This window comes from Theropithecus gelada, chromosome X (genome assembly GCF_003255815.1).
Source record: "Theropithecus gelada isolate Dixy chromosome X, Tgel_1.0, whole genome shotgun sequence".
Taxonomy (NCBI): domain Eukaryota; kingdom Metazoa; phylum Chordata; class Mammalia; order Primates; family Cercopithecidae; genus Theropithecus; species Theropithecus gelada.
In genome coordinates this window covers 95,045,510-95,060,458 of record NC_037689.1, presented here as the reverse complement: position 1 = coordinate 95,060,458, position 14,949 = coordinate 95,045,510, and the positions used below count along the sequence as shown (strand labels likewise).

General features: G+C 32.7%; 1 protein-coding gene across 5 annotated transcripts in view; it reads right to left on the bottom strand.

The window, feature by feature from the left end:
- DIAPH2 (diaphanous related formin 2) overlaps positions 1-14,949 on the bottom strand; it is a 931,860-nt gene that overhangs the window by 695,334 nt on the left and 221,577 nt on the right. For all 5 annotated transcript variants that reach the window (XM_025372654.1, XM_025372652.1, XM_025372653.1 and 2 more), the window contains 2 exons: positions 11,286-11,422; positions 9,249-9,357 (listed from right to left, as the gene is read on the bottom strand). In XM_025372654.1, coding sequence (XP_025228439.1) covers positions 9,249-9,357; positions 11,286-11,422 — 246 coding nt within the window. The remainder of the gene's footprint in view (positions 1-9,248; positions 9,358-11,285; positions 11,423-14,949) is intronic.

The following is a 14,949-nucleotide window of genomic DNA, read 5'->3' as shown; positions in this document are numbered from 1 at the left end:
AATGTAATGCAAAAAAAAAAAAAAGCAAAAGTAGAAAATGGTTCTTGGAGAGGGTTAAATTCCACTTCATGTACATCCTGAGCAGTAAAGTATAAATGGCATCCCATCATTCAAAATAATGGTCTACCACTCCTCTCCTTTACTTCCTGCCAACCCACTCCATACTCAGCATGTATATGCATGTGAACACATGCATACACGCACACACACACTCTACAGTACTGTGCTATCCAATATGGGAGCCACTTGTCACAGTTTAATTTAATTACAATTAAATAAAATTTAAAATTCAGTTGCTCAATTTCACTAGCCATTGTCCCAGTGCTCAACAGCCACATGTGGCTAGTAGCTACCACATTGGACAGCAAGGATATAGAACATGGGAGAAAGTTTGATTGAATAGCACTACACTGGAGATTTTAAAGAAAAAAAGAGATTTGGCCTAATCTCTGAAACCTTCACTTCAAAGAACTACAAAACTCATTGCTGAATAATGAAAATTTCAAAATTCATATGCTCAACTTCCAAGTATATAAATCTTTAAGAGATGAGTGTACTCTATTTTCCTCTAACAATGCAAAATCAATCTGCTTTCCAAAAAAAAAAAAAAAAAATTCAACTCCAGAGACAGAAAATAATCATGAGATTTTAAAGCTAGACAGAACATAAAATACTCTGGTCCAATATGTTATTTAAAAATAAAGAAACTGAAAACCTAGAAAGATTGGATGATTTGCCCAAGATCACATAACTAATAAGCCCCAATGATACAACTAGAACTCAGGTCTCTTGACCTTTAGCCTTGGACTTTTTTCTACCATATTGTATCACACAAATCTTGTTTAATATAATTTCCCCTTATCTTAGAAAGAAAACAAATGCCCTTGAATTGAATATCACAAAGTCCATTATCCAGAGTTGCTCTGTTGCTTAGTGTCTTTATAATGGCTATGTTTCAAAATGGTCTGCCATATCTATTGTTACAAATACAGCTTCCATGAGAATCAAAATTTTAAAGTCACAGAAAATCAGTGAATTTCCTCCATTATTAATACATATGCTAGGGCCACAATTCTGATGCTTAATTAGTAAATACAATCAATTTCTATATTGGCATTTTCATTCAGTGATGTCATAAGATTTCAACATGAGATGCATATATATCCTATTGAATGAATACATAAGCATACATAGTTAAAAACTACCAGTTCTGTGCATGTGATAAAGTACCCAATCATTTGTGTCATGTATAATTATACACTACACTGAATCATTATCCGTTTTCTACCACATTAAGATCCTTCCTTTACTATAACAGTATATTATATTTCTACAATAATCATCTACATTTTTTAGTCACCAGATGCTGTTGTCTTCGTTCTGGGGTGGAATGGTATAAAGGGTGAAATGTTACAAAACAGATGATAAACTTTCAAAAGGCAAAGCTCATCTATACATGCCTAGGGTTTATTTGTAACACTTAACTGTCCCAAATAAAATAATTAAAATATAGTAAGTGAATGACATTTAAATATTTCCAATTGTATTGGCATAAGATATAGCATTACAAAAAGAAATTTAAGTTTGCTTTTTTAACCTAAGTGACAGAGAAAGGGAAATATTTGAACACAAATATCTTCATAAAAGTACTGGGAAAATGCTAGAACCTTTTATTGATTTTAACTTAAAGGCTTTGAAAACTATACAAACATCTATCTATTTAATCAAAATTCATAGAGCTATGGGGTACAATAATTGCCAAGTCTAGGGCATTCTCAGACAGATTATCCATATTGCCATTATCTGTGACAAATTGTACTTTTAAAATTTTATTGACACTGTTCCACACTTGACCTTATTAAGTACTCTGTTGACATTAACAAGGTCTTTCTTTATCCTAGCCCAACAGGAGTTAGGAACAAAGATGATTTAAGTCAAAGTATGAGAGAAGAAAGATGTGAATGTACAGAGCAAGTTAATTGAGAAATGGAGTACTTTCCAAGCCAATGGAAGTCATGTACAAAGGTATAAAGGTAGAGGAATAAAACAGCATAAAATCTATAGGAAACAAAGTACAATATGACTAGACTAAAAACATATGTAGAAGTGTGGTGGAATATGAGGCAAAAGAGAAAGCAACAACCAGATGAAGTATTTTGTTTGGGATAGGACTAGACTGTAATTCTAGAGACTGTGGGAAGGCATTGTTGGACTTTAAGCAGTGAACTATGGGAAGCCAATGTTGGACTTTAAGCATTCTGAAGTGCATTTCTGAGAAAAGCATTTCAGAAAGACAACATTGTGGAAGATAATTTAAACGGGGCCATAATGAAGAATAGAATATAGGGAAAGGATAAAATAGTGAGATGTAACAATACTCTGAAATTTTAAAATGGCAAAGTGAGGGTGCAGAGAGAAGGATACCATATCGAGGAAGGGAACTATAACATTAAGGATATAGAATTGATAGGATCTGGTGACTAATGGAATGGAAGATGGAGTAAGGGTAGATTCCAAGATGACTAGTATGTTTCTGCTATATGCTAACTGGTGGGTAAATACTAAGGTCAACCAGGATTGGGAACACAAGAGAAATGCAGGTCAAGGCTGGAGAGAGGTTTAGAGTAGGGAAAAGAATTTTTTTAAAAAGGAAGATAAGTATATTTAAGGACAACATTGAATTTGAAATCTAGTCAGGAGGCAGCTGAACATAGGGGGTCTGTGAGTTGGGAGGAAGAGAAGAGATCAGATAAAGACATCACATATGAGTGCTAGTTAATTGAAGCTCTGAGGATAGATGCGATTGCCCAAGGATTATCAATATGAGAAAAGCAAAGTACCAAAGGACTGAGGATCAAGCTCTAGGAATCTGCAAATTTAAGGGTCAAGCATAGAAATAAGAGAATTTAAATGAAACATAAAGGTAAAAGAAAAACAAGGAGAGCTTATGATATGGTTTGGATTTGTATCCCCACCCAAATCTCATGTCAAACTGTAATCCCCAGTGTTGGAGGAGGGGCCTAATGGGAGGTGACTGGATCATGGGGGCGGTCTTCCCCCTTGCTGGTCTTGTGATACTGAGTTCTCATAAGATCTGGTTGTTTACAAGTGTGCAGCATCTTCCCCTTCTGTCTCTTCCTCCTGCTCAAGGAAGCAAGGTATGCCTGCTTCCCCTTCGCCTCCCGCCATAATTGTAAGTTTCCTGACGCCTCCCAAGCCATGCTTCCTGTACAGCCTGTGGAACTGTGAGTCAATTAAACCTCTTTTCTTTATAAATTATCCAGTCTTAGGTAGTTCTTTATAGCAATGTGAGAATGGACTAATACAGTTTAGTATCATGGAAGTCAAGGGAGGAGGAAGCTTTGATAAAGGAGTGATCAATAGTGCCAAATAGTGCTGAGGAAGCTAATATAATGACTTCAAAAGCGGCCAGTTGCTTTTTATATCATGGAGGTCACTGGCAACCCTCTATTACTGAAAATGATAGGTTTGACAATTATTCAGTGTTGAAACAGATTTAAAATAAAGCCATCCTTGTTTAAGTCAGAAGTTAGTTTTGTGTCAATACCAAAAATGACTACATTGTACAAATATCTCTAAACAACCTACCATTATAGTAATCTATTTTCTCAATGACAATAATATAAAACTCTCAATAAATAGAACAAGTTTCCTAAGTAATATCAAGCATTCATTCAACGCTTTATAAAATGCTAATTTCCACAAATTTTCTCCATATTCATAAGCCTTGATGCCTTGCTTTCTTATAAATGCACTTTACTGACAAATGATTAATACTTTGTCCAAAGCTACTCCCTCATATGTGATGGTCTGAGTACACTAGTGGCTAATTTACAAGTATGCTTACAGTAAAATCTCAACACTCAAGAACCACTGTGGAAAGAATCAAGCCACATAGAATAGGTCCATGTATCTGTTTATCTATTTAAGCATCAATATCTTGTTTCATATGGGACACTCTCTGAAATGAATTATATAATTCTCACATTCTTATGCAAAATAAACTAGATATAATTTAACAATTTCCTGTTGAGTCAGGGTCATCACTAAATATGTGAGTTAGTGAGGTATGGTGTAACTCAGTATTTCGGGAGGTACTGAAGTGTGCAGGGCTACTAGCCTCCACGCTCTGTGAAGTCTATTGTTATCATTTGCATTCCAGTTTCAGTCTTTTCTTACATTTCTATCTACCCCTCTCCTGTTGTCAGCTTGTCAGTTGTCACTTCTTGATGATTCCGGTGTATGATTCTGGAATAAACCCTCTCCCAACCTTCCAACCTGCACTTCTAGTCTGCTGTGGATGTAAACAGATAATTGGGTTCATTAAGATAACATATGAAAAGAGAATAAATAGGCTCTGATTAAAAGCCAAAAAGTCGTTCTCACCATGAGGTTTACTTGATAGATTTGGTGACATTTGTAGACTGCTCAGATTGTTTTATTTTATTTTTGTTTCATTTTTTAGTTCTCAGTTATATTCCAAAGGACAAATCTATTAAATAGGTGAGGAATGGATAAGTGAAGCTATCACACATCAGGAAAGGGCATATTTACAGCTCTGTTTTTGTGTACCATATCTAATTACAACATGTGCAAAGTTCATTATTATTTTCAGCATGTTAGAAAACAGTTTTTAAATGTATTAAATTATGCTACTACACTTCTTTGTATATACTGAAATACTGTAAAAACATGGCACCTTTCAAACTAACAGCAGCCTGTGAAGACTGGGGCTGTTTTGATAGTACATCATTGTATGTTAACTATACTCCTCTCCCTTTCAATAAACTGTTATTAATGCTCAGTACACCTTAGGTTTCCTACCTGGCTATCTAGAAAGCAGTTTGAACTAGATGCTGGTATTACCTCACTGTTTTTTATGAAGTGACTGCCAGATGATTCTGGCCTCTATTTTACCTCCTGGAAGCCCTTTTCACCTCTCATCCTACCATAGTACTGCTTCTCTATCAGCAAAGATAATTTATGAAAAATGCTTACTTGTCCTTCAAGGCCTAGTTAAAATATCACCTCATTACTGAAGCCTTCCCAGACTTATGCAAGACATAGAAGAAACAGATACAGGTGGGGAAAGTCAGTTATTTCAGGCAAAGTGTTCTGCATGATAAAAGGTTTGAGGGCATTTAAAAGTCTACAGCGTACCTGGGAAACACCAAATGTAGTATGGCGCAAACATATGGTACATTCGGGAGAATGACAGGCTCAAAGGCCAGAATGTCAAATTAGGGCCACAATGAAAAAGTTAGCAACGGGTCATGAGCATAGATTTTTAAGAATGATAATATATTAGAATTAGACTTATTTTTTAAGGATAACTGACAACAGTGTAGGGCATTTGTCTGGAGAGAAAGAACATGTCAGTATGGGGTACTAATTAGGAAATTGTTGAAATAATATTGGTGGGAGAAGATAAAGGCAGTGGAAGTAGAGTGGGTTAGATTCACAGTCAATACTACACTTTGTAATAAGACTTGATGACTGAATGCAGGGGATAAAAAAGAAAGAAGTATTGAGGAAACGTAAAGATTGGGTAGATGATACCTCTATAACCCAAAATAGGAAACACAGGAAGAAGAGGAGACTTAGGAAAAATCAGGTTAACAGAAAGAGATAATAAGCTAAGTTTTAATATAAAAGGAGTTACAGCTTAGTAGTCAAAGCACGTTATCTATAGCCAGACTCCCTGGTGTGTAATCTGTGTTTTCCCTTCTATTCACACTGTGACCCTAGGAAAGTTATTTAACCTCTATAAGCCTCGGTTTAATTATCTATAAAATGGGGATAATACTTCTATCTCTCTCATACAATTGCTGCGAGGTTTAAATGAGATAACATATCAAAGTATTTTAAACACTGTCCGGCATATGGGTTATAAATGTTATTTTTAATTTCTCAATTTTATGATACTACTGAGCTGGATGTATAAATCTGGAGAATCACTACCACAGTTGGATTGTAAAACTAGAGAAGCAATTGAGAACATTCAAGGACAAAATTGTTTTAAAAAGTATGTGTCTGTATGTATATACATATACATACATATAGATATGTGTATGTGCATATGAATGTACATAAAATGATACTAAAAGAGGACCAAGGATAGAACTTAGGGAACAAAATACCTAGGAAGTAAGAGGAGGAGAAATACATTAGAAACACAGGAAAAAAAAAGATGAAGGTAGAGAACAAAGGAGAGAATGGTGCCTAGAAAGCCAAGGGAAGTAACATTTTCAAGGAGGAAGGTGATCAATAATGCCAAGTGATCAGGATTGGAAAGAAGCCATTGGATTTTGAAATTAGATGCACACTGTAAATCTTTTTGAGAACTGTAATAAAGTTGAGTTGTAAAAGGTAATTTAGAAAACACAGAAAACAAATATGGATTATTCTTTTAGAGGCATGGACTTTAAAATGAAAAGGAGAAACAAGAGGCTAGTTAGAAGGTTAAGTCAGATCAAAAGAAGTTGCTGGTGTATAATCTGTGCTTTACAGAAGAGACCGGAAAATGCTACTAAGCTGAAGGAAAGTCAATGAAGAGAGAGTGTACGAAGATATGCTATTTATCTTCCACCTATTTCTTGAACTCCTGAAGATAATGAAAATCCTATCACAGGTACAAAATTTCACTTTAAAGGTAAGCCAGGAAAAAAATCTGTGAGAAGTTAATAACCTTTTTTAAAACCCCCAAAAGGGGGGAAAATGTATATAGTTGTTATTTAAAAAAAAATTAGTCCTGTATTTTAACAAAATTACTTCCCGAGACTGTAATAACATTTTGGGAAGTCTCAGGATACTACAGAAATAGAAAAGTAATTCTGTTAAAATACAACACTAATTATATTTTTTAAGCAACAGATTTAAACTTTTGGGTTTTTGTTTCTGTATTCTGAATATATTTTTGAACTTTTAGAGGACATCTTTTCATTCACATTAGTCTAAATAAACAAACTTACTTCACAATTCTTGTGAGAGTACTAGTCTCTGTATATAACAAATTACTAATTTTTGTAGCTCATTAAAATGTGAAATTTTAAATTGTGGTTTGCATATCTTTGCATCTATAATCAGTATTCAACAAATTCTTGAATACTTAACAAGACGTCTATGATTCTTCCATATGTTACTTGTTAACAACTTCTCACTTTATCATTCCATTCTATCCAGCTTTCTGAAGGCTAGCAAATGTCTTTCCCATCTCATTGTTTGGGGTGAACTACTCATTGGCAGAGGTATCCCTTCAAAGTATAGGCAATGCAGTATTCAAATTCTGGCATCACAAAGGCACAGGTTCAAATTACAGCTCTATCCCTTAACAGCTGGGTGATTTTGGAGTGCCTTTTAGCAATTCAATTCCCTGATCAGTAAACCAGAGGTAATAATACATAACTCACAGAGTTGTAGCTAAAAATTTATTTAAAGAAGATTTTAAAAATATATCAATGTATTTGGCCCATGTAATGAAAACTTTGAATATAAATAAAAGAGTTCATTCCTACTCAACAAACTTTCAGAGAGAAGTACAAACATACACATATAGCTGAAAACCAATGAAATTTAGTTAGGTAAGCTCAACCATAGGAACATGAACAAAACTTTCAAAGTCATCTAAAAAAGGCAGTCTTCAACCTTTCAGTAGAGGTATAAAATTTTATCAAGATTAAATTTTATAAGAAACAATGTATTATTTTAAAAAACACTGGAAAAAATATCCTAATCTTTAAAATATGTAATATAATCTCAGCACTTTGGGAGGCCAAGGTGGGCAGATCACCTGAGGTCAGGAGTTCAAGACTAGCCTGGCCAACATAGCGAAACCCCGTCTCTACTAAAAATTAAAAAATTAGCCGGGCGTAGGTGGGGTGTGCCTGTAATCCCAGCTACTTGGGAGGCTGAGGAAGGGAGAATCACTTTGGGAGGCAGAGGTTGCCGTGAGCCGAGATCGCGCCATTGCACTCCAGCCTGAGCAACAGAGCGAGACTCCATCTTAATAAATAAATAAATAAATAATACATTTGACATAAAAGTGCACCATAAAAGTTGATCCAAAATGTTCAATATAGTTGGAGTAGAAGTCATGATTAACAAAGATCCTTCAATATTTGGAGAGGTATTACAATTTTGTAACATCACAGATTCTTTTAGACAAGCCAATTCATCTATCTGATGCCGTTTCAAACTCTGGCAAACAAAAATACAAATACTTCATAATACATAAAAAAGGAGAAAATTAATTGTGTTTGTTTCACATCAAGCAAGAAATTTTAAGAGTTAAACATTCGATGCTGAGTAGCTTGACAAAATTAAATGTGGAAACTACCTTCTCTTTGTTGAACAACAATATGAGAACTAAAAAAAAAAAAAATTCAGAGTTTTCTATGGTACATTAAATGGTATACATTGTCTAAAAGAGAGATTAGCAGAGACCAAAAACCTGGAATCAAATTCCGACTGTGACACTTAAAAACTGTTGTCACATTAGACCAGTTATTTAATCTTATTCGTCCCATAAGCAAAACAAAGATACAATAGTAATACCTACATATCTAGGTTGTTGTGAGAATTGAATCAAATAATATATACAAATTAAAATGTTTACTGCAGGACCTCACATCATAAATACAACCAATAAATATGCATTCTCATCCCTCAAGAACAGAGTTATTCATAAAATGGATCATTTCCTGAAACCATCTAAGTAAAGATAGTGAGTTTTGTCATTTTCTAAAGAAGGCATTTAGTAAGTTGTCTACACAGGGCTATCAAATGAACGCTAATCTAAGAATTGCAGTTCATACGCTTCTATTCCGGTGAGTCACACCTTTGAATGTTGTCTGAATGGCACAAAGAGAGATGTGTTTAATTGTCTTAAATTTCTACAAGCCCACCAACTTCACTAAAACTTGTTAGGATAATAGCATTGGCTGAACAGCTTGCCCTTTTGCCTTGATTATTGCTAAAGCTTCAATTTCCCTGGTTTATTACTAAATTCTTGTCTAAATATCAATGACAGCCATAACTGCCACATTTATAATAATTCAAAAGTATTTTTCCTAATTTTAAACAAATTGTAATTCTCACAAACTAGCAACAGAAAAATTTTAGTTTTACATTCCGTACTACTTAAATGCCAGCTAAAATGGAGTTGACGTCATACAAAATGAGTACTTTAAAAATAACTCTAGAAGCAATTTAAGACAAAACTAACTCACCTGTAATTGCAAGGCTTCCTGATTTTCTAAACCTTCCACAATTGGTGAAAATCGTTCCCTGTTATTTCTTTCTGCTGCTGTTGTTATAGCCCCTAAAAGTTTATCTAGACTGTAGAGAAAAAAGAAGAAACAGAAATGGGAAATACTTCTTATACATACACTATGAGCATAAGTCCTTTCAGTATTCCCTGTTTTCTTTCTGGTTTTTGATGTTTATATGTACCATTAGAATTTTTTCAAATTATCATTTGCTTTTTTGATGGAAATTGTATCTTTTCAAATATGCACACATACTGGAATGGCTAAATCAAGCTAATTAACATATATTGCCTCACATACTTACATGTTTTTGTGGTATGAACAATTAAAGTTTACGCTCTTAGGAAATTTCAAGTATATAACACACTGTTATTAACTACAGTCACTATCACATAAAATAGATTTCTTGAACTGATTCCTCCAGTCTAACTGAAAGACCATTACAATATAGGAATTGTGTTCCTGCACGCATATTTCTTTAAGTCAAATATTGATAGCTCTAAATAATTTTAGGGTATCAAAAGGAAAATTCGATTTTAAAAACTAACTTTCCTGGGTGACATTAAAAAAAGAATACTTAAGTGATAAACATTAAAATTTAAAGTTTCAGGTTTTGATATTTCATGTGTTAACGTTAATTTCACTTAAACATAATATGGCACCTATAATTGTTAACAGTTTATTGGAGCATAAACAGATTGTAATTTTATAATAAAGATCTGGAAAGAGCGATCATTTTTTAAAGAATTTTTTTAAATCAACATTTTTTGACTATGGAAAAAGAAAAAAGACTCTAAAAAGGAAAGCCCAAGTAATTAAAGAAGAATGTATAATTGTTTATCTAGCACAAGAAACTTATTAACCTGACCAAAAGTATTGGTAAGTATCTCCATACAATGCCTAAAATAAATCAACCTCTATATAGTATACTACTCTTATCAAATTATATCTGAAATTATAATTAAATCATAACAGTTATACTGGACTACATTGTATTTTATTAATATTGAAAATCTAAGTGATTAAAAATATTTGTTACACATGTATAAACTGACTTTTTAAAAAATAAAATCTAAGGATCCTTGCTTTTACATATGTTATCTCATTCTCAGTTTGTTATCATTGAGGTGAGACTAAATATGGTAATATATTTGTTTAGTGTTTGTCTTTTGGTTTCTGAGGACAGTAGCTAACACTAAACAATATCTCATTTTATTCTAACAGTTATGAGAAAGTCAACATATTGCAACATCCTTAAATCTTTGCATAGTCCTGTTCTGACTCAAATTGACATTATTACTATCACGCAAAGTGTTCCAAGGAAATATTTTGTTTTGGGTCCTTAGCAGATATCTGATTCTTTATCACAAGGGTTTCTTATAAACTAGACTTATTAATGTCATCAAATCTGAAAGTTTGCTTCTGATTCAGTATTATTTCCATAAGATGTGATCAAATGCATGTTCAGCAACAACTTGCTGCATTTGGTGGCATATACACACTTTGAATAATTATCAACAACCGTTTTTTTCTTTCTAACAGGTGGGGTTGTTTCACTCTACAAATAATTTTCATTTACCATGGCATATAAAGTAAAATACTATTATAAGATAATGCAAAATAAAGGCATCTATTCATATTGTGTGATATGCAGCAGAGTGTTTGTGTATGTATGTGTGTGTATTTGCCAAAATAACTCTCTGACTTTTGTCCACTGTCTAACGATTGCTGTACCTCCCGCAAAACAAAATTCTGCTCAATCACTTTGAATCCAACTTTCAAGAATTTCCCACTAGGATTCTATGTGTTTAAACTTAGTTTCCATAATATCAACAAAAAAGCCAAAATATAAACAGGCAAGATAAAAATTTCAATCATAAATTATCTAAAATACTGTTTTCATGAAAGTTATCCAAAGAAACAGAACAAAAGTAGGACTTATTAATTTCCTAAGTGTCATTTTCCATGCAGCAAATATAATAATATAGCAATACTTACATGTTCTCTTCTCCAACAATGCAAATAGCAGAAAGTATTTTTACTATTTCAGTCATCATGTTGGGTTGTTTGGGGTCAATTGCTCTTGCCAATAGTAAAAGACTTCTTTCATCTCCTAGAATCCTTTGTAATCCAAACTAAAAAAAAAAACAAAAAACCTTCATTCAGAATGTCTATGGAATATATCTTTAATTTAAAAAAGCAACGTACAACGATCTTCCAAAAACCCATACCCCCATAATGAGGTTCTACCTAATTATATGAATATTCTTCAAATGCAGTTATCTGTCTTTGTTTTTTATATGAAATGACTGCATCTTGGAGTTGTTGCTCCTTGATCAGATATGATCTCCATTAGTCTGCCCTAAAAATTCCATAAATTTGGAAAAATATGGGAACAATCAGTATTTCTTCAACAAAGAATAACATATAAAGCACATACTGATATGATTTTCTAAAGTAATTCTACTTATGTCATTGGGTCTCCCTGGAGATGTCTGGAATTCGTGGTTAAATTGTCCAATATGTTTGTATGAAAAATTAAGGCGAAGAAAAAGAGAATTTTTTTTAAAAAAGGCTCTTTTGAATACTATATGCCAGTATAAGCCTCAGTATGGATATTCCCATGCCTTCTCTCTCTTATCTTCCCTGATTCACACAGCTGTGCTGCACTACAAACGCTGTGAACCTAAAGAAGTGGCACCTGGGTTTTATTAAGTGTCACAAGTCAACTAAGGAGAGAAAACACCATTTTCATTTATTTTCTAAGCATGAGTATCTGTGTGTATGTGTGTGCATGCATGAATTTAATAAATAAGAAATTTTAATGAAAGTCTAAAACTTGAGTTTTCATTACATTAAGAAGGCAATATATTATTTTATCTTTGTCCCACAAAGTATTTTTCAGATTTCTTATAAAATATTTTTGCTTCATTTTACAGTCTAATGGTGAAACTGGATATTTCATCGGAGCAAAATTTCCATTTCAGCTAAACTTTAGTTAATTACCAGCCATATGAATAGTTCCATCAGCCCTAATTTAACTTCTAAAAGAACTCAGAGTGGCAGATGGGGAACATAGCTAAAGCTCTTAAATGTGAGTTTATCACAGGTCATAATAAATAGGAAAATATATGGAGATAAGACCAAAAAAAACAAAAAGAAAATGCAAGAAACAAGTCTGGAAAGAAGCAACAAAAACAAAATAGATAAGTATGCATAAAGGTGGCCAGTAGATGATGAAAAGTAATGAATATTAGTGAAAAACACATTTGCAAAACTGAGAGACAATGACCATGCAATTACCAAACTTAATAGCTTTATGAGTCATTGAGACTGAGTGAAATCATTAGGTTTTAAAATTTTTTACTTAATGTTTAAAAGTAGTTTTTAATATGTAGAGACACATCAAATATAAAAAAGAAGACATGAAAAATATATCTGGAAAATCATTAATCCAAACATCAGAGCAATATTATAGTACTGGAAGTTAAGAAACAATGGGTTGCTTTTTATGATCCTATTTTTACAGGTATTGGATAAAATAAAGGAGTTTTTGAAGTAGGTAAACTCCATGGGGCCAAAAAATTTGATGTGTAAGTCATTTTGGATAAAAGTTTAATTCCTTGATCTGGACAATTTATTCCAACATGAAGTGAAAAGATCACTGTATATTTTCTATTCTGAATGCATATTTTATGTCTATTGTTTCACATGTCTGTAATTCAAAAGATCCATTAATCCATGCTCTGAGCACCTATGTGCAAGACATTAATGTGGCCTAATTAAAAACATCAATTTTGAATAATCTAAGTCAAATCATAATGCTTTTCGAAACTGCCAAACTCTTAAGAAACTAAGTGTTGACAAATCAAAGTATGTCCTGTTAAAAAAAAGGCTCTATAAGAATCTTACTATTATAACTCTCTCTAGTGAGTGTCCTGATTAAAATTACTTAGCATCCTAAACAGCCATGAAAATTGACAACATGAGTCAGTAAGAACTTAGAACAAAGGGTCCTATAGCTAAATTTACAGATGAGGGGACTGATACTCAGAGAGGTCAAGTAATTTTCCAAAGGCCACACAACTTATTAGGAGCAAAGCATGAACTGTATCTCCTGAATTCTAGAACTGTGTTATCTTTCCATTATGTCATTGTTTCCCTCGATTAAAGAAAGAGATCCATCTTGAGCTGTGAAGAAGCAATGCTCATTATTTCCTTGTTAGGTATCAGATTCTATTTAACTTTGTAGCCAAGGACTAACAGCCCAGATTTTGAGAAAATCTGTACTAGTAGTGATGGGAATGTTTCTGTAAGAAACTTCCAGAAACAGTACAAATAGCATATTATATTCAGGAGTCTCATGTCCACTAGCAAGCATTCATTGCATATGCTGATATAATAACATTCTTTGCTGATACATGTATGTTTAATATATAAATATATATATTTCCATATGCTTGAGACTGTTTATAGATTAACACATAATCTTATTGCATTGGTTATTAATAGCCATATTTTACATTTGGCAAACTTACACTTATTGTTATAATTATTTCTATTATCTATTTTGAGATTATTAAAATATTATGTAAAGGGAATTAGGTAATTAAGTGAATTAGTCAATAGTATTTTATCTATAGGTATGAAGAGGTCATTTCTAAGACAGTAAAACAAATAGTTTATAGAAAAAATACTGTAACTTCATAACCTGAGTAAAGCCTATTTTTAGAAAAAAAAACCATTGTCTAAAATTCATAGGGTCCCTTATAATGCAACTAGTATTACACATATACATAAAAAGCCCTGCAATTTTTCAGAGATGTTTTATATGTATGTAAACTTGCTGACATTAATAAAACATAAAAAAAAAGAGAAATCTCAATCTTACAATGTTCTTAGCAAACAAGTCAACCCATCCTTATAATTTTCCTTTTCAATAGAACAGAAATTCTCTGTATGGAAACATATTCAACAAACCACATTTAAATTTTCCTACTACCATTAAAGAAAAAGCATTATCACCTAAATTGGGAACAACACTAATTCATTTGTATGATTTCAAAAACCCAACAATAAATATTTTGTGAAGCAAAGTATAACTTTCATTTAAGTATTACTTAAATATTATGAGGATTTGCATCATAAGGCCCCTTTTGTAAAGTGAACAAGCATTCACTATTTTGTTCATTTCTTTTTTTTTTTCCCCCATGTTTTCTGAACATTTAGTACTATAAAATCAAAAAGACCTCTGTTCACATGAAAGAAATTATTGGAGGAATAAACAGAATAAGAATCAGACACAGCATTTCTAAACTATAGACAAGAGTCAAATACACTTTTTCCAATCATTTTTTTTTCTGTTTCATTGACTAGCTCACCCTCCTGAGGAAATTAGCAGCATTGACAATGGAAAGTACCGTTTTATCTATCTTCCCTATGTGAAAACAATATATTTGAACAGAAGAAACAATAGAATAGGGCTCCATTTTTGAACAGACTTAGATCTATAGAAGTTATATCATCCCTGAAATCCTCTGGTTGCTGTAGAGAACTTCTTTGGTTAAACTGAAATATCAGCATAGAAATTTAAAAAAAAAAATTGACAGAAAACTAACAATAGCTAACATTTTGGAAAATTAAACATCAAATTTATCTTTTA